Source organism: Poecile atricapillus, chromosome 31 (genome assembly GCF_030490865.1).
Source record: "Poecile atricapillus isolate bPoeAtr1 chromosome 31, bPoeAtr1.hap1, whole genome shotgun sequence".
In the NCBI taxonomy this organism is placed as follows: Eukaryota; Metazoa; Chordata; class Aves; order Passeriformes; family Paridae; genus Poecile; species Poecile atricapillus.
The window spans coordinates 3,679,131-3,697,681 of NC_081279.1; the positions used below are offsets into that span (position 1 = coordinate 3,679,131).

The following is an 18,551-nucleotide window of genomic DNA, read 5'->3' on the forward strand; positions in this document are numbered from 1 at the left end:
TAGCCTTGGGGACATCTGGGTTGTCACCTTGGGGACATCTGGGTTGTCACCCTGGGGACATCTGGGTTGCCACCTTGGGGACATCTCGGTTGTCACCCTGGGGACATCTCGGTTGTCACCCTGGGAACATCTGGGTTGTCACCCTGGGGACACCTGGGTTGTCACCCTGGGGACATCTGGGTTGTCACCTTGGGGACAATTTGTCCAGAGCCTTGGTGACATCTGGGTTGTCACCTTGTGGACATCTGGGTTGTCACCTTGGGGACAATTTGTCCAGGGCCTCGGGGTCAGATCAGCTTGGAGACATCTTGGGGACATCTGGGTTGTCACCCTGGGGACATCCGGGTTGCCACCTTGGGGACAATTTGTCCAGAGCCTTGGGGACATCTGGGTTGTCACTTTGGGGACATCTCGGTTGTCACCCTGGGGACACCCTGGCCACGTCCCGTGCGGAGCTGCGTGTCCCCTGTCCCCCACCCCCGCTGTCCCCTCCTTACTGGGCACGGGGGGCTCCTCGGGGGGGGTCTCCTCCTCCTTGGGGGGGCTGCGGACCCCCAGCACCCTCTGAGCCAGCCCCAGCAGCCGCTGCCGCAGCGACGCCTCCTCCTCCTCCTCCTCTTCCTCCTCTGTCAGCTCGATGCCTGGGGGACACGGGGGGACAATGTGGGGACACGGGGGGACAATGTGGGGACATGGGGGGACATGTGGGGACATGTGGGGACATGGGGGACATGTGGGGGACATGTGGGGACATGTGGGGGACATGAAGGGACATGTGGGGACATGTGGGGACATGTGGGGACATGTGGGGGACACGGGGGGGACATGTGGGGGACACGGGGGGGACATGTGGGGGACATGGGGGACACGTGGGGGACACGGGGGGACATGTGGGGGACGTGGGGGACATGTGGGGACATGTGGGGGACACGGGGGGGACATGTGGGGGACATGTGGGGGACATGTGGGGACATGTGGGGGACATGAAGGGACATGTGGGGACATGGGGGGGACATGTGGGGACATGTGGGGGACACCAGGGGACATGGGGGGACATGTGGGGACATGTGGGGACATGTGGGGGACACGGGGGGACACCAGGGGACATGTGGGGACATGTGGGGACACGGGAGGGACATGTGGGGACAGGTGGGGGACATGTGGGGGACATGTGGGGGACACGGGGGGGGTCACAGCCGTGTCCCCAAGCCCAGGGGGTGTCCCCAAGCCCACGGAGGTGTCCCCAAGCCCAGGGGGTGTCCCCAAGCCCAGGGGGTGTCCCCAAGGCCAGGGGGTGTCCCCAAGCCCAGGGGGGTGTCCCCAAGGCCAGGGGGTGTCCCCAAGGCCAGGAGGTGTCCCCAAGCCCAGGGAGGTGTCCCCAAGGCCAGGGGGGTGTCCCCAAGCCCAGGAGGTGTCCCCAAGCCCAGGGGGTGTCCCCAAGGCCAGGGGGGTGTCCCCAAGCCCAGGGAGGTGTCCCCAAGCCCAGGAGGGTGTCCCCAAGCCCAGGGGCTGTCCCCAAGGCCAGGGAGGTGTCCCCAAACCCAGGGGGGTGTCCCCAAGGCCAGGAGGGTGTCCCCAAGCCCAGGGAGGTGTCCCCAAGGCCAGGGGGGTGTCCCCAAGCCCAGGGGGGTGTCCCCAGGGTCAGGAGGTGTCCCCAAGCCCAGGGGGGTGTCCCCAAGGCCAGGGGGGTGTCCCCAAGGCCAGGGGGGTGTCCCCAAGGCCAGGGAGGTGTCCCCAAGCCCAGGGGGGTGTCCCCAAGCCCAGGGGGTGTCCCCAGGGCCCAGGGGGGTGTCCCCAAGGCCAGGGAGGTGTCCCCAAGCCCAGGGAGGTGTCCCCAGGGTCAGGAGGTGTCCCCAAGGCCAGGGAGGTGTCCCCAAGGCCAGGGGGGTGTCCCCAAGCCCAGGGGGGTGTCCCCAAGCCCAGGGAGGTGTCCCCAAGCCCAGGGGGTGTCCCCAAGCCCAGGGGGTGTCCCCAGGGCCCAGGGGGGTGTCCCCAAGGCCAGGGGGCTGTCCCCAAGGCCAGGGAGGTGTCCCCAAACCCAGGAGGGTGTCCCCAAGCCCAGGAGGGTGTCCCCAAGCCCAGGGAGGTGTCCCCAGGGCCCAGGAGGTGTCCCCAAGCCCAGGGGGGTGTCCCCAAGCCCAGGGAGGTGTCCCCAAGGCCAGGGAGGTGTCCCCAAGCCCAGGGAGGTGTCCCCAAACCCAGGGGTTGTCCCCAGGGCCCAGGGGGGTGTCCCCATGTCCCCTCTCACCACAGTGGGCCAGCAGGTCATTGTGGAAGTCCAGCAGCTCGTCCCGGATGTCCCCGGGCACCGGACACTCCTCATCCTCAGCCCCCGCCTTGTACTGCATCAGCATGTTGATCTGGGGACACGGGGACATGTGGGACATGTGGGGACACGTGGGGACATGTGGGACATGTGGGGACATGTGGGGACATGTGGGGACACGTGGGGACACGTGGGGACATGGGGGGACACTTGGGGACACGTGGGGACACGTGGGGACACTCGGGGACATGGGGGGACACAGGGGGACACAAGGAGTGGCACCACCCCCCAGCCATCACCCCCTGTTTGTCCCTCGTGCGTGTCCCTGTGTGCCCCACGTGTCCCCACACTGTCCCCACACGCTGCTCCCGTGTCCCCATGCTGTCCCCATGCTGTCCCTGTGTCCCCACACTGTCCCCACACGCTGCTCCCGTGTCCCCACACTGTCCCCATGCTGTCCCTGTGTCCCCACACTGTCCCCACACGCTGCTCCCGTGTCCCCATGCTGTCCCCATGCTGTCCCTGTGTCCCCACACTGTCCCCATGTCCCCACACTGTCCCATACTGTCACTGCAGTGTCCCCACACTGTCCCCTGTGTGTCCCCATGCTGTCCCCACCCTGTCCCCTGTGTGTCCCCACCCTGTCCTCCGTGTGTCCTCTCTCTGTCCCCTGTCTCCCTGTCTGTCCCCCGTGTGTCCCCTCTCTGTCCCCTGTGTGTCCCCTCCCTGTCCCCCATATGTCCCCATGCTGTCCCCTGTATGTCCCGTGTCCCCCCGTGTGTCCCCTCTGTGTCCCCCATGCTGTCCCCTGTGTGTCCCCTCTCTGTCCCCTGTCTCCTCTCTGTCCCCGTGTCCCCATCCTGTTCCCTGTGTGTCCCCATGTTGTCCCCATGCTGTCCCCTGTGTGTCCCCTGTGTGTCCCCGTGTGTCCCCTGTGTGTCCCCTGTGTGTCCCCTGTGTGTCCCCTCTCTGTCCCCTCTGTGTCCCCTGTGTGTCCCCATGCTGTCCCCATCCTGTTCCCTGTGTGTCCCCCGTGTGTCCCCCGTGTGTCCCCTGTGTGTCCCCTGTGTGTCCCCTCTCTGTCCCCTGTGTGTCCCCATGCTGTCCCCACCCTGTCCCCTGTGTGTCCCCTGTGTGTCCCCTCTCTGTCCCCTGTGTGTCCCCCGTGTGTCCCCCGTGTGTCCCCTGTGTGTCCCCATGCTGTCCCCACCCTGTCCCCTGTGTGTCCCCCGTGTGTCCCCTGTGTGTCCCCATGCTGTCCCCTGTATGTCCCCTGTGTCCCCCCGTGTGTCCCCTCTGTGTCCCCCATGTGTCCCCCGTGCTGTCCCCTCTCTGTCCCCTCTGTGTCCCCTGTGTGTCCCCTGTGTGTCCCCCGTGTGTCCCCTCTCTGTCCCCCGTGTGTCCCCCATGTGTCCCCTCTGTGTCCCCCCATGTGTCCCCTCTGTGTCCCCTCTCTGTCCCCATGCTGTCCCCCGTGTGTCCCCACCCTGTCCCCTGTGTGTCCCCTGTGTGTCCCCTGTGTGTCCCCTGTGTGTCCCCTGTGTGTCCCCTCTCTGTCCCCTCTCTGTCCCCTGTGTGTCCCCCATGCTGTCCCCTGTATGTCCCCTGTGTCCCCCCGTGTGTCCCCTCTGTGTCCCCCATGTGTCCCCTCTCTGTCCCTGTGTGTCCCCTGTGTGTCCCCCATGTGTCCCCTGTGTGTCCCCCGTGTGTCCCCTGTGTGTCCCCCATGTGTCCCCTCTGTGTCCCCCCATGTGTCCCCTCTGTGTCCCCTCTCTGTCCCCCGTGTGTCCCCTGTGTGTCCCCTGTGTGTCCCCTCTCTGTCCCCTCTCTGTCCCCATGCTGTCCCCCGTGTCTCTCCATGCTATCCCCTGTCTGTCCCCTCTCTGTCCCTGTGTGTCCCCTGTGTGTCCCCTGTGTGTCCCTTGTGTGTCCCCTGTGTGTCCCCTGTGTGTCCCTTGTGTGTCCCCTGTGTGTCCCCCGTGTGTCCCCGTGTGTCCCCCGTGTGTCCCCCGTGTGTCCCCCGTGTGTCCCCGTGTGTCCCCCGTGTGTCCCCCGTGTGTCCCCCGTGTGTCCCCCGTGTGTCCCCTGTGTGTCCCCCGTGTGTCCCCCGTGTGTCCCCCGTGTGTCCCCACCTGTTCCTGGGGCGGTGAGCGGAACTCCCGCGTGCGCCGGGCGGTCTCTGCGGCGGACATGGTGAGTGCCCGCATCAGGCGGCCGTAGCGGCGGCGCTGGTCGCGCTGCAGCCGCTGCACGTGGCGCTCCGAGAAGGCCACGATGGCCTCCACGCGGTGCTGCAGCTCCCGCTCGCACAGGTGCTGCAGCAGGTGGCACATCTGCGGGGACACGGGGGTGTTGGGGACGTTGGGGACAGCGGGGACATCGGGGGAGTTGGGGACATTGGGGGTGTTGGGGACATCAGGGGTGTTGGGGACATTGGGGGCATTGGGGACGTTGGGGATGTTGGGGACATTGGGGGCATTGGGGGGATTGGGGACATTGGGGACATTGGGAGCATTGGGGACATTGGGGCATTGGGGACATTGGGGGTGTTGGGGACATCAGGGGTGTTGGGGACATCAGGGGTGTTGGGGACATCAGGGGTGTTGGGGACATTGGGGTCATTGGGGACATTGGGGTTATCGGGGACATTGGGGGTGTTGGGGACATTGGGGACATCAGGGGCACTGGGGACACTGGGGACATCAGGGACATCAGGGACATTGGGGACATTGAGGGGATTGGGGACATTGAGGACATCGGGGGCATCGGGGGAATTGGGGACATTTGGGACATTGGGGACACCATGGGGATGGGAGATGGGGACAGGGACCCCAGGGAGGGGACACAGGGACCTCAGAGAGGGGACACAGGGACCCCAGGGAGGGGACACAGGGGACAGGGACTCCAGGGAGGAGGGGACACAGGGACCCCAAAGAGGGGACACAGGGACCCCAAGGAGGGGACACCAGAGAGGGGACACAGGGACCCCAAGGAGGGGACACAGGGGACACAGGGACTCCAGGGAGGGGACACAGAGAGGGGACACAGGGACCCCAAGGAGGGGACACAAAGCCCCACCCCGATGTCCCCACAGCCCCTCCCTCACCTGCAGCTTGACCGACTCCGGCAGCTTCATCTGCAGCAGCCCCTCCTCCAGCTCTTCCTCCTCCTCCTCCTCCTCCTCCTGCCCCTCCCCAGCCTCAATGGCCTTCGTCCTCTTGGCCTCCTCCTCATCCTCCTCCTCCTCCTGCAGCTCTCCAGCCTCGATGGCCTTCCTCCTCCGCACCTCCTCCTCCTCCTCTTCCTCCTCCTCCTCCTCACCAGCCTCGATGGCCTTTTTCCTCCTCGCCTCCTCCTCCTCCTCCTCACCAGCCTCGATGGCCTTTGTCATTTCTTCCTCTTCTCCTTCTTCTTCTTCTTCTTCTTCTTCCTCCTCTTGTCCGCGCTGCTGCCGCGTCCCGAAGACGCGCGGCTCGATCATGCGCAGCACCCTGCGCACGTCGCGGTCGCCCAGCGCTCCCACGGCCAGCAGCGCCGACACCAACTTGAGCACCGGCACCAGCTGGAACTCCACGCTCCCCCCGACGGGGTCCCGGGCGTGCGGCCCCCCGCCGGCCACCGCCTCCGCCAGCATCCTCATGGCCTTGGCTCCCAACTCCTCCAGCGGGATAGCCGGGCTGAGCGGCGCCCCGCCGCCGGCACCGGCCACACCGGCACGGATAAAACACGGCTCCGAGAAATGGGGCTGGGGTCTCAAACAAGCGCTGGGCCCCACGCCCGGGGGTCCCGGGCAGCGGGAGCCCTCGGGGAAGAGCGCGATGGCGCGGGTGGCCGGGGTGATGGGCACGATGAACTCGGCGCTCATGGAGGAGCGGGCGCGCTGCGCCGCCTCCAGGTGCATGGCTAGCAGCAGGTCGTAGTAGCCGGCCCGCAGCGGGCCCGGCAGCTCGGGGGTCTCGATGGCGAAGAGGAGCTGGGCCTGGTCCACGTGGCTGCACAGGGCGTGGGCCACGCGGTTGTTGCCCAGGGCGCAGACGGCGCAGTAGAGGCGCAGCGTGTGGCACTGGAACTGCAGCAGCTCCTGACGCTCCCACAGCTCCAGGATGTCGATGCACCTGAGGGGAGGGGTCCAGAGGGTCAGGGGAGGGGGTCAGGGGAGGGGGTCAGGGGTGGGACCCCCTCCTTGGGATGGGAGGGTAAGGGTGTACTGGGGATGGGAACCCCAGGATGGGACCCCTGGGACGGGACCCCTGGGATGGGACCCCGGGATGGGACCCCCAGGATGAGACCCCTGGGATGGGCCCCCTGGGATGGGACCCCGGGATGGGACCCCCAGGATGAGACCCCTGGGATGGGACCCCCGGGATGGGACCCCTGGGGTGGGACCCCCGGGATGGGACCCCAAAGTCTCCTGGGGATGGGACCCCTGGGATGAGACTCCCGGGATGGGACCCCCAGGATGAGACCCCTGGGGTGGGACCCCCGGGATGGGACCCCTGGGATGAAGACCCCTGGGATGGGACCCCAAAGTCTCCTGGGGATGGGACCCCTGGGACAGAGACCCCCGGGATGAGACCCCCCAGGATGGGAGGGTTAGGGTGTGCTGGGGATGGGACCCCCGGGATGGGACCCCCAGGATGGGAGACCTGGGATGGGAGGGTTAGGGTGTCCTGGGGATGAGACCCCCAGGATGGGACCCCAAAGTCTCCTGGGATGGGACCCCCGGGATGAGACCCCCAGGATGAGACCCCTGGGGTGGGACCCCTGGGATGGGACCCCTGGGGTGGGACCCCCGGGATGGGACCCCAAAGTCTCCTGGGGATGGGACCCCCGGGATGAGAGCCCAGGGGACAGGACCCCTTGAGGCTGGGGGTGGTGTCCCTGGGGTCCCTGGGGGTGTCCCTGGCTGTCCCCAGGTATCCCCAGGTGTCCCCAAGTGTCCCCAGGTGTCCCCAGCTGTCCCTGGCTGTGTCCCCAGGTATCCCCAGGTATCCCCAGCTGTCCCCAGCTGTCCCCACCTGTACCCTGGCTGTCCCCAGGTGTCCCTGGCTGTGTCCCCAGCTGTCCCCAGGTGTCTCCAGGTATCCCCAGGTATCCCCAGGTGTCCCCAGGTGTCCCCAGCTGTCCCCAGGTGTCCCCACCTGTCCTCCTCGGGGATGTGCAGGGCCATCATCTGCAGGGGCTCGGAGCACTCCACGGCCCAGCCCTGGCTGTCCCCACCTGTCCCCACCTATCCCCAGGTGTCCCCAGGTGTCCCCAGGCGTCCCTGGCTGTGTCCCCAGGTGTCCCCAGGTATTCCCAGGTGCCCCCAGCTGTCCCCAGGTGTCCCCAGCTGTCCCCACCTATCCCCAGGTATTCCCAGGTGCCCCCAGGTGCCCCCAGGTGTCCCCAGGTGTCCCCACCTGTCCTCCTCGGGGATGTGCAGGGCCATCATCTGCAGGGGCTCGGAGCACTCCACGGCCCAGCCCTGGCTGTCCCCAGGTGCCCCCAGGTGTCCCCAGGTGTCCCCAGCTGTCCCCAGGTGTCCCCAGGTGTCCCCAGGTGTCCCCAGCTGTTTCCAGGTGTCCCCAGGTGTCCCCAGGTGTCCCCACCTGTCCTCCTCGGGGATGTGCAGGGCCATCATCTGCAGGGGCTCGGAGCACTCCACGGCCCAGCCCTGGCGCTCGCCCAGCCGGGCGCTCTCCACGCTCAGGTACTGGGTGGGCATTCGGCTCCAGGTGACCGGGGTCAGGTGCTGGATCAGCAGCCGGGGGGGGCACTGGGGGGCCGGGTTCTGCCTCTCGCTGCTGAACATGGCGGCCGAGATGGGCATGATGTTCTGGGGGGACAGAGAGGGGCTGTCACTGCTGGGGAGACACAGGGAGCCCTGGTTTGGGGACCCTCAGGGACAGGGAACATCCTGGGGGTGGGGGGAGCCCTGGTTTGGGGACCCTCAGGGACAGGGAACACCCTGGGGGTGGGGGGAGCCCTGGTTTGGGGACCCTCAGGGACAGGGAACCCTGGTTTGGGGACCCTCAGGGACAGGGAACCCTGGTTTGGGGACCCTCAGGGACAGGGAACCCTGGTTTGGGGACCCTCAGGGACAGGGAACCCTGGTTTGGGGAGCCTCAGGGACAGGGAACACCCTGGGAGTGGGGGGAGCCCTGGTTTGGGGACCCTCAGGGACAGAGAACTCTGGTTTGGGGACCCTCAGGGACAGGGAACCCTGGTTTGGGGACCCTCAGGGACAGAGAACTCTGGTTTGGGGACCCTCAGGGACAGGGAACCCTGGTTTGGGGACCCTCAGGGACAGAGAACTCTGGTTTGGGGACCCTCAGGGACAGGGAACTCTGGTTTGGGGAGCCTCGGGGACAAGGAACACCCTGGGAGTGGGGGGAGTCCTGGTTTGGGGACCCTCAGGGACAGGAAAGCCCCCAGAGATGGGTGTCACCCTCTTTTAGGGACCCTCAGGGACAAGGAACACCCTGGGAGTGGGGGGAGTCCTGGTTTGGGGACCCTCAGGGACAGAGAACTCTGGTTTGGGGACCCCCAGGGACAGGGAACACCCTGAGGGTGGAGGGAGTCCTGGTTTGGGGACCCTCAGGGACAGGGAACCCTCCAGGGATGGGGGGATCCTGGTTTGGGGAGCTCTGGGGACAGAGAACCCCCAGGGATGGGGGGAGCTTTGGTCTGGGGACCCTCAGGGACAGGGAACACCCCCAGGATGGGTGTCCCCCTCTTTTGGGGACCCTCAGGGACAGGGAACACCCCCAGGACGGGTGTCCCCCTCTTTTGGAGACCCTTGGGGACAAGGAACCCCCCAGGATGGGTGTCCCCCTTTTTTGGAGACCCTTGGGGAAAAGGAACCCCCCAGGATGGGTGTCCCCCTCTTTTGGGGACCCTCGGGGACAGGGAACACCCCCAGGATGGGTGTCCCCCTCTTTTGGGGACCCTCAGAGACAGGGAACACCCCCAGGATGGGTGTCCCCCTCTTTTGGGGACCCTCAGGGACATGGAACACCCTGGGGATGGTGGGAACCCCATTTTTGTGGGATTTTTGGGGATGGGAACAGCCCCAGGATGGGTGTCCCCCTCTTTTGGGGACCCTCAGGGACAAGGAACCCCCCAGGATGGGTGTCCCCCTCTTTTGGGGGCCCCACACACCCCTGGGTCACCCCACAGACCCCCGAGCCCTCCTTATTCCATCTCACCACCCCTCCACCCCCTCCCCAGCGCCCCCAGCACCCCCCCAAAATGTGGGTGGGGGTCCCAAGCTCACCTTCAGCTTCCCCAGCTCGAACTGCAGCACATTTTGGGTGGTGGGCTGCACGAAGACCGCCGGGAACAGTTTGGTGTTGGGCTCCACCTGCGGGACAGCGTCACCCTCAGACCCCCGGGGTGGGCTGGGACCCCCCAAAACCTCCCTGGGGAGGGGTCTGGGGCGGGGGTCCGGCTCACCTGGAAGAAGGTGTTGATCTCTTTGCCGTTGGCCGTGAAGGTCATCAGCCCCGTGGCCAGGTCCACCAGGCAGCCGATGACCAGGTCGGTGTGGGACACCCTGGCCTGCTGGGTGGGGGTCGCAAACTCCCCCCCCCACACCATGTAGCAGTTGCTGCGCTTGATGCTGGGGGGGAAAATGGGGGTGAGACCCCTGGGGACCCCAAAAATGGGACCCCCAGAGCAGGGATCCCATCCCTGTTTAACCCCCAGACCATGGACCCCTCCCCTTTTTAACCCCCAGACCATGGTGCTGGGGGGAAAATGGGGGTGAGACCCCCGGGGACCCCAAAAATGGGACCCCCAGAGCAGGGATCCCATCCCTGTTTAACCCCCAGACCATGGACCCCTCCCCTGTTTGACCCCCAGAGCAGGGACCCCTCCCCTGTTTGACCCCCAGACCATGGTGCTGGGAGGAAAATGGGGGTGAGAGCCCCGGGAACCCCAAAAATGGGACCCCCAGAGCAGGGATCCCATCCCTGTTTAACCCCCAGACCATGGACCCCTCCCCTATTCAACCCCCAGAGCAGGGACCCCTCCCCTATTCAACCCCCAGACCATGGTGCTGGGGGGAAAATGGGGGTGAGAGCCCTGGGGACCCCAAAAATGGGACCCCCAGAGCAGAGACCCCTCCCCTATTCAATTCCCAGACCATGGTGCTGGGGGGAAAAGGGGGGTGAGACCCCCAGTGAGCGTTCAGGATCCCATTTGGGGGTCCCATTTGGGGGTCCCATTTGGGGTCCCATTCAGGTTCCCATTGGGGTTCCCATCTGCGGTCCCATTTGGGGTCCCATTCATGTTACTATTTGGGGTCCTATTTGGGGTCCCCTCTGGGGTCCCATTTGGGGTCTCGTTTGGGGTCTCGTTTGGGGTCTCATTTGGGGTCCCATTCATGTTCCCATTTAGGGTCCCATTCAGGATCCCATTCAGGATCCCATTTAGGGTCCCATTCATGTTCCCATTCATGCTCCCATCCAGGATCCCATTTGGGGTCCCCTCTGGGTTCCCATTCATGTTCCCATTCATGTTCCCATTCATGTTCCCATTTAGGTTCCCATCCAGGATCCCATTTGGGGTCCCCTCTGGGGTTCCATTCAGGTTCCCATTCAGGATCCCATTTAGGGTCCCATTTAGGATCCCATTCATGTTCCCATTCAGGTTCCCATTTGTGGTCCCCTCTGGGTTCCCATTCATGTTCCCATTCATGCTCCCATCCAGGATCCCATTTGGGGTCCCCCTGGGGTCCCATTCATGTTCCCATTCATGTTCCCATCCAGGATCCCATTTGGGGTCCCCTCTGGGGTTCCATTCATGTTCCCATTCATGTTCCCATTCATGTTCCCATTTAGGGTCCCATTTAGGACCCCATTCATGTTCCCATTTAGGTTCCCATCCAGGATCCCATTTGGGGTCCCCCTGGGGTCCCATTTGGGTTCCCATTCATGTTCCCATTCAGGATCCCATTCGGGGTCACCTCTGGTGTCCCATTCATGTTCCCATTTAGGATCCCATTTAGGATCCCATTTGGGGTCCCCCCTGGGGTCCCGTTTGGGGTCCCACTAATATTCTCATTTGGGGTCCCATTTGAGCTCCCATTCAGGATCCCATTCATGATCCCATTCATGTTCCCCTTTAGGATCCCATTTAGGATCCCATTCATGTTCCCGTTCAGGTTCCCATTCAGGTTCCCATTCATGTTCCCATTTGGGGTCCCCTCTGGGTTCCCATTCATGTTCCCATTCAGGATCCCATTTGGGGTCCCCCTGGGGTCCTGTTTGGGTTCCCATCCAGGTTCCCATTTGGGGTCCCCTCTGGTGTCCCATTCAGGATCCCATTCATGTTCCCATTTAGGATCCCATTCATGTTCCCATCCAGGTTCCCATTTGGGGTCCCCCTGGGGTCCTGTTTGGGTTCCCATTCATGTTCCCATCCAGGTTCCCATTCGGGGTCCCCCTGGGGTCCCGTTTGGGGGTACCTGTCGTGGACGTTGCCGCGCTCGTCGCCCATGGTGACGGTGACGCTGCGCACTCGCGCCAGCTCAAAGTCGGGGTCGTGCTGGTGGAAATGGGGGGTGACCCAGCCCACCCAGGCACTGCCCGGCTCCTGCCCCGCAAACAGCCGCACCGAGAAGTAGTACTGGGGGGAAAATGGGGGTGACACCGTCAGGGACACCCTCAGGGACATGGGGACACCATCAGGGACATGAGGACATGATCAGGGACATGGGGACACGGGGGTGACCCAGCCCACCCAGGCACTGCCCGGCTCCTGCCCCGCAAACAGCCGCACCGAGAAGTAGTACTGGGAGGGAAAATGAGGGTGACACCGTCAGGGACACCCTCAGGGACATGGGGACACCGTCAGGGACATGGGGACACCATCAGGGACATGAGGACATGATCAGGGACATGGGGACACGGGGGTGACCCAGCCCACCCAGGCACTGCCCGGCTCCTGCCCCGCAAACAGCCGCACCGAGAAGTAGTACTGGGGGAGAAAATGGGGGTGACACCATCAGGGACACCCTCAGGGACATGGGGACACTGTCAGGGACAGGGTCAGGGACATGGGGACACCATCAGGGACATGGGGACACCCTCAGGGACATGGGGACACCGTCAGGGACATGGGGACACAGAGGTGACCCAGCCCACCCAGGCACTGCCCGGCTCCTGCCCCGCAAACAGCCGCACTGAGAAGTAGTACTGGGGGGAAAATGGGGGTGACACCGTCAGGGACACCCTCAGGGACATGGGGACACCATCAGGGACACCGTCAGGGACATGGGGACACCGTCAGGGACATGGGGACACTGTCAGGGACATGGGGACACAGAGGTGACCCAGCCCACCCAGGCACTGCCCGGCTCCTGCCCCGCAAACAGCCGCACCGAGAAGTAGTACTGGGGGGAAATGGGGGTGACACCGTCAGGGACACCATCAGGGACATGGGGACACTGTCAGGGACATGGGGACACCATCAGGGACAGGGTCAGGGACATGGGGACACCCTCAGGGACATGGGGACACCATCAGGGACACGGGGACACCATCAGGGACACCGTCAGGGACATGGGGACACCGTCAGGGACAGGGTCAGGGACATGGGGACACCGTCAGGGACATGGGGACACTGTCAGGGACATGGGGACACCGTCAGGGACATGGGGACATGATCAGGGACATGGGGACACCGTCAGGGACATGGGGACACTGTCAGGGACATGGGGACACCGTCAGGGACATGGGGACATGATCAGGGACATGGGGACACCGTCAGGGACATGGGGACACCGTCAGGGACAGGGTCAGGGACATGGGGACACCATCAGGGACACAGGGACACCGTCAGGGACATGGGGACACGGGGGTGACCCAGCCCACCCAGGCACTGCCCGGCTCCTGCCCCGCAAACAGCCGCACCGAGAAGTAGTACTGGGGGGAAATGGGGGTGACACCGTCAGGGACACCATCAGGGACATGGGGACACCGTCAGGGACATGGGGACACCATCAGGGACATGGGGACACTGTCAGGGACAGGGTCAGGGACATGGGGACACCGTCAGGGACATGGGACACCCTCAGGGACATGGGGACACTGTCAGGGACATGGGGACATGGGGGTCACAAGAATCTGGGGGACAGGGGACAGGGACAGGGATGGGATGGGGATGGGACAGGGGTTTTGGGGGGTCTTAGGGGTCTCAGGGGTTTGGGTTTGGGGGTCTCAGGGGTTTGGGTTTGGGGTCTCAGGGGTTTGGGGGTCTCAGGGGTCTCAGGGGTTTGGGTTTGGGGTCTCAGGGGTTTGGGTTTGGGTTTGGGGGTCCCAGGGGTTTTTGGGGGTCTCAGGGGTCTCAGGGGTTTGGGTTTGGGGGTCTCAGGGGTTTGGGGGTCTCAGGGGTCTCAGGGGTTTGGGTTTGGGGGTCTCAGGGGTTTGGGGTCTCAGGGGTTTGGGTTTGGGGGTCCCAGGGGTTTTTGGGGGTCTCAGGGGTCTCAGGGGTTTGGGTTTGGGGGTCTCAGGAGTTTTTGGGGGTCTCAGGAGTTTTTGGGGGTCTCAGGGGTTCGGGTTTGGGGTCTCAGGGGTTTGGTTTTGGGGGTCTTCGGGGTCTCAGGGGTTTGGTTTGGGGGTCCCAGGGGTTTTTGGGGGTCTCAGGGGTTTGGTTTTGGGGGTCCCAGGGGTTTTTGGGGGTCCCGTACCGTGGTGGTGTTCATGATGACCTCGGGGTTTGGTGAGTTCAGGTTTGGGGGTCTCAGGGGTCTCAGGGGTTTGGGTTTGGGGGTCTCAGGGGTTTGGGTTTGGGGGTCTCAGGGGTTTGGGGGTCTCAGGGGTTTGGGTTTGGGGGTCCCAGGGGTTTTTGGGGGTCCCGTACCGTGGTGGTGTTCATGATGACCTCGGGGTTTGGTGAGTTCAGGTTTGGGGGTCTCAGGGGTTTGGGGGTCTCAGGGGTCTCAGGGGTTCAGGTTTGGGGGTCCCAGGGGTTTCTGGGGGTCCCATACCGTGGTGGTGTTCATGATGACCTCGGGGTCTCAGGGGTTTGGGTTTGGGGTCTCAGGGGTTTGGGTTTGGGGGTCTCAGGGGTTTTTGGGGGTCTCAGGGGTTTTTGGGGGTCTCAGGGGTCTCAGGGGTGTGGGTTTGGGGGTCTCAGGGGTTTTTGGGGGTCTCAGGGGTTTTTGGGGGTCCCATACCGTGGTGGTGTTCATGATGACCTCGGGGTTTGGTGAGTTCAGGTTTGGGGGTCTCAGGAGTTTTTGGGGTCTCAGGGGTTCGGGTTTGAGGTCTCAGGGGTTTTTGGGGGTCTCAGGGGTTTGGGTTTGGGGGTCCCAGGGGTTTTTGGGGGTCCCATACCGTGGTGGTGTTCATGATGACCTCGGGGTCGTCGCGCTCGTCGGGCACCACGTCCTCCTCCAGCCGGGGCACGGGAGGGGGCGCGGGGGGGGGCGTGAACGGCGTCTTCCGGCCCTTGAACAGGAACCTGGGGGGCACCGGGGGGGTCACCCCGCTTTGGGGACCCCCGGGGAACCCCCCAACACCCAGGGAACCCCCGACACCCCTCAGCTGCCAGCCTGGGGTCACTCAGGGACCCTCAGGGACCCCCAGCGATGGCTGTCACCCCTTTTGGGGGTCCCCAGGTACACCAGCAATGACCACCACCCCTTTGGGGACCCCCAACAATGACCACCACCCCTTTTGGGGGTCCCCAGGTACCCCAGCAATGACCACCACCCCTTTTGGGGACCCCCAACAATGACCACCACCCCTTTTTGGGGACCCCCAGGTACCCCAGCAATGACCACCACCCCCCTTTGGGGACCCCAACAATGACCACCACCCCTTTTGGGGGTCCCCAGGTACCCCAGCAAAGACCACCACCCCCTTTTGGGGACCCTCATGGATTGGGGACCCCCAACAATGACCACCACCCCCTTTTGAGGACCCCCAGGCTCCTCAACAATGACCACCACCCCTTTTGGGGACCCCAACACTGACCACCACCCCTTTCAGCCCCCCAACAATGACCACCACCCCTTTGGGACCCCCACCAATGACCACCACCCCACTTCCAGCCCCCCCAAGCCCCCCATCAATGACCACCACCCCCTTTCAGCCCCCCAACAATGACCACCACCCCCTTTTGGGGACCCCCAGGCCCCCCACCAATGACCACCACCCCTTTTTGGGACCCCACCAATGACCACCACCCCCTTTCAGCCCCCCAACAATGACCACCACCCCCTTTTGGGGACCCCCACCAATGACCACCACCCCCTTTTGGGGACCCCCAGGCCCCCCAACAATGACCACCCCCCCTTCCAGCCCCCCCAAGCCCCCCATCAATGACCACCACCCCCTTTTGAGGACCCCCAACCCCCCACCAATGACCACCACCCCCTTCCAGCCCCCCCAACAATGACCACCCCCCCCCAATCCCCCCCCAAGCCCCCTCCCCACTCACCCCCTCCTCGTCTTCCCCTTCTCGGTGGTCGCGTCCTTCTCGTTCTCCCCCCGGGGGGCTGCGCTGGGTGGGGAGGGGGCTGCACCCCCAGCCCCCCCTTTCTCAGCCCCCTCCTCTCCCTCGGCGCTGCGGGGCCCGGCCGATCGCCGCAGCCGCTCGAACTCGGACAGGGGGTCGGGGGTCCCCTCCTCGGGGGGCTCCGGGGGGGGGCGCCTGGGGCAGGGGGGGGTGGTCCGGGGGTGCAGCGGAAGGTGGGGTGGAATTGCACCGGAGGCTCAGGCGCAGGAAATGCAGCTCGGGGGGCGCGGCGGGGGTGCCGGAGCTGCGGTGGGACAGGCGCAGGCACGGGGGGTGTCCACGGTGCCGTCCACGCGCGTCACCTGGGGACAGCAGGGTGACATTGGTGACACTGGGGTGACATGGTGACATTGGGGTGTCCACGGTGCCGTCCACGCGCGTCACCTGGGAGAATGGGGTGACATTGGTGACACTGGGGACATTGGTGACATTGGGGTGACATTAGGGTGACATCGGGGGGGTGTCCACGGTGCCGTCCACGCGCGTCACCTGGGGACAGGGGACAGCAGGGTGACATTGGTGACATTGGGGGGTCCACACGCGTCACCTGGGGACAGGGGACATTGGTGACATTGGTGACACTGGTGACATTGGGGTGACATCAGGGGGTGTCCACGGTGCCGTCCACACGCGTCACCTGGGGACAGGGGACAATGGTGACATTGGGGGGTCCACACGCGTCACCTGGGGACAGGGGACAGCAGGGTGACATTGGGGGTGACATTGGGGGTGACATTGGTGACATTGGGGGGACATCAGGGGGGTGTCCACGGTGCCATCCACGCGGGTCACCTGGGGACAGGGGACATTGGGGGTGACATTGGGGGGACATTGGTGACATTGGGGTGACATCAGGGGGGACACTGGGGGGACATTGGGGGGTCCACAGTGCCGTCCACGCGCGTCACCTGGGGACAGCAGGGTGACATTGGTGACATTGGGGGGACATCAGGGGGGTGTCCACGGTGCCGTCCACGCGCGTCACCTGGGACAGCAGGGTGACATTGGGGACATTGGGGGGACATCAGGGGGACACTGGGGGTGTCCACGGTGCCGTCCACGCGCGTCACCTGGGGACAGGGGACAATGGGGGTGACATTGGTGACATTGGTGACATTGGGGGACATTGGGGTGACATCAGGGGGGTGTCCACGGTGCCGTCCACACGGGTCACCTGGGGACAGCAGGGTGACATTGGGGACATTGGGGGGACATCAGGGGGGACACTGGGGGTGTCCACGGTGCCGTCCACGCGCGTCACCTGGGGACAGGGGACAATGGGGGTGACATTGGTGACATTGGTGACATTGGGGGGACATTGGGTGACATCAGGGGGGTGTCCACGGTGCCGTCCACACGCGTCACCTGGGGACAGGGGACAGCAGGGTGACATTGGTGACACTGGTGACATTGGGGTGACATCGGGGGGTGTCCACGGTGCCGTCCACACGGGTCACCTGGGGACAATGGGGTGACATTGGGGTGACATTGGGGTGACATTGGGGTGACATTGGGGTGACACTGGGGGTGACATCGGGGGGGTGTCCACGGTGCCGTCCACACGGGTCACCTGGGGACAGGGACAGCAGGGTGACATTGGTGACATTGGGGTGACATTGGGGTGACATCAGGGGGGACATTGGGTTGTCCACGGTACCGTCCACACGGGTCACCTGGGGACAGGGGACAGCAGGGTGACATTGGTGACACTGGGGGGACATTGGGGGGTCCACACGGGTCACCTGGGGACAGGGGACAGCAGGGTGACAATGGGGTGACATTGGGGTGACATTAGGGTGACATCGGGGGGGTGTCCACGGTGCCGTCCACGTGGGTCACCTGGGACAGGGGACATTGGGAGTGACATTGGTGACACTGGGGGGTCCACACAGGTCACCTGGGGACAATGGGGTGACATTGGTGACATTGGTGACATTGGGGGGTCCACACGGGTCACCTGGGGACAATGGGGTGACACTGGGGGAACATTGGGGTGACATTGGGGTGTCCACGGTGCCGTCCACGCGGGTCACCTGGGGACAGGGGACAGCAGGGTGACATTGGTGACATTGGGGTGACACTGGGGGGACATTGGGGTGACATCGGGGGGGTGTCCATGGTGCCGTCCACACGGGTCACCTGGGGACAGGGGACATTGGGGTGACACTGGGGTGACAGTGGGGGGACACTGGGGGGACACGGGGAGTGTCCGCGGTGCCATCCATGCAGGTCACCTGGGGAGAGGGACAATGGGGTGACATTGGGGGACACTGGGGTGACACTGGAGGGACACTGGGGGAACACTGGAGGGGGGACACTGGCAGGGACAACAGGGGTGACACTGGAGGGGATACCGCAGGTGGCACTGGGGGTGGCATCGGGGGCGGGCATGGACTGGGGCAGGCTGTGGCTGAACCAGAGCGCAATGGGGACCCCCCAAACCCCCCCAAATCCCCCCAAATCCCCCCAGAGCCCTCACCTCGAGCTGGGGGTGCTCGGGGGGCACTGGGATGAACTGGGGCAGGCTGTGGCTGAACCAGAGCGCGATGGGGACCCCCCAAACCCCCCCAAATCCCCTCAAACCCCCCCAAATCCCCCCCAAACCCCCCAATCCCCCCCAGACCCCCTCCCCAGACCCCCCCAGACCCCTCACCTCGAGCTGGGGGTGCTCGGGGGGCACTGGGATGAACTGGGGCAGGCTGTGGCTGAACCAGAGGGCGATGGGGACCCCCCAAATCCCCCCCAAATCCCCCCAAATCCCCCCCAGACCCCTCAC

General features: G+C 64.9%; 1 protein-coding gene across 1 annotated transcript in view; it reads right to left on the reverse strand.

Moving 5' to 3' along the window:
* RYR1 (ryanodine receptor 1) overlaps window positions 1–18,551 on the reverse strand; it is a 159,959-nt gene that overhangs the window by 92,911 nt on the left and 48,497 nt on the right. The window contains 13 exon segments of the mRNA XM_058859886.1: window positions 498–641; window positions 2,249–2,360; window positions 4,399–4,599; window positions 5,373–6,381; window positions 7,858–8,084; window positions 9,525–9,611; window positions 9,704–9,869; window positions 11,718–11,878; window positions 14,590–14,716; window positions 15,698–15,905; window positions 15,908–15,970; window positions 15,973–16,050; window positions 16,053–16,077. Of these exon segments, the coding sequence (XP_058715869.1) occupies window positions 498–641; window positions 2,249–2,360; window positions 4,399–4,599; window positions 5,373–6,381; window positions 7,858–8,084; window positions 9,525–9,611; window positions 9,704–9,869; window positions 11,718–11,878; window positions 14,590–14,716; window positions 15,698–15,905; window positions 15,908–15,970; window positions 15,973–16,050; window positions 16,053–16,077 (2,608 nt within the window).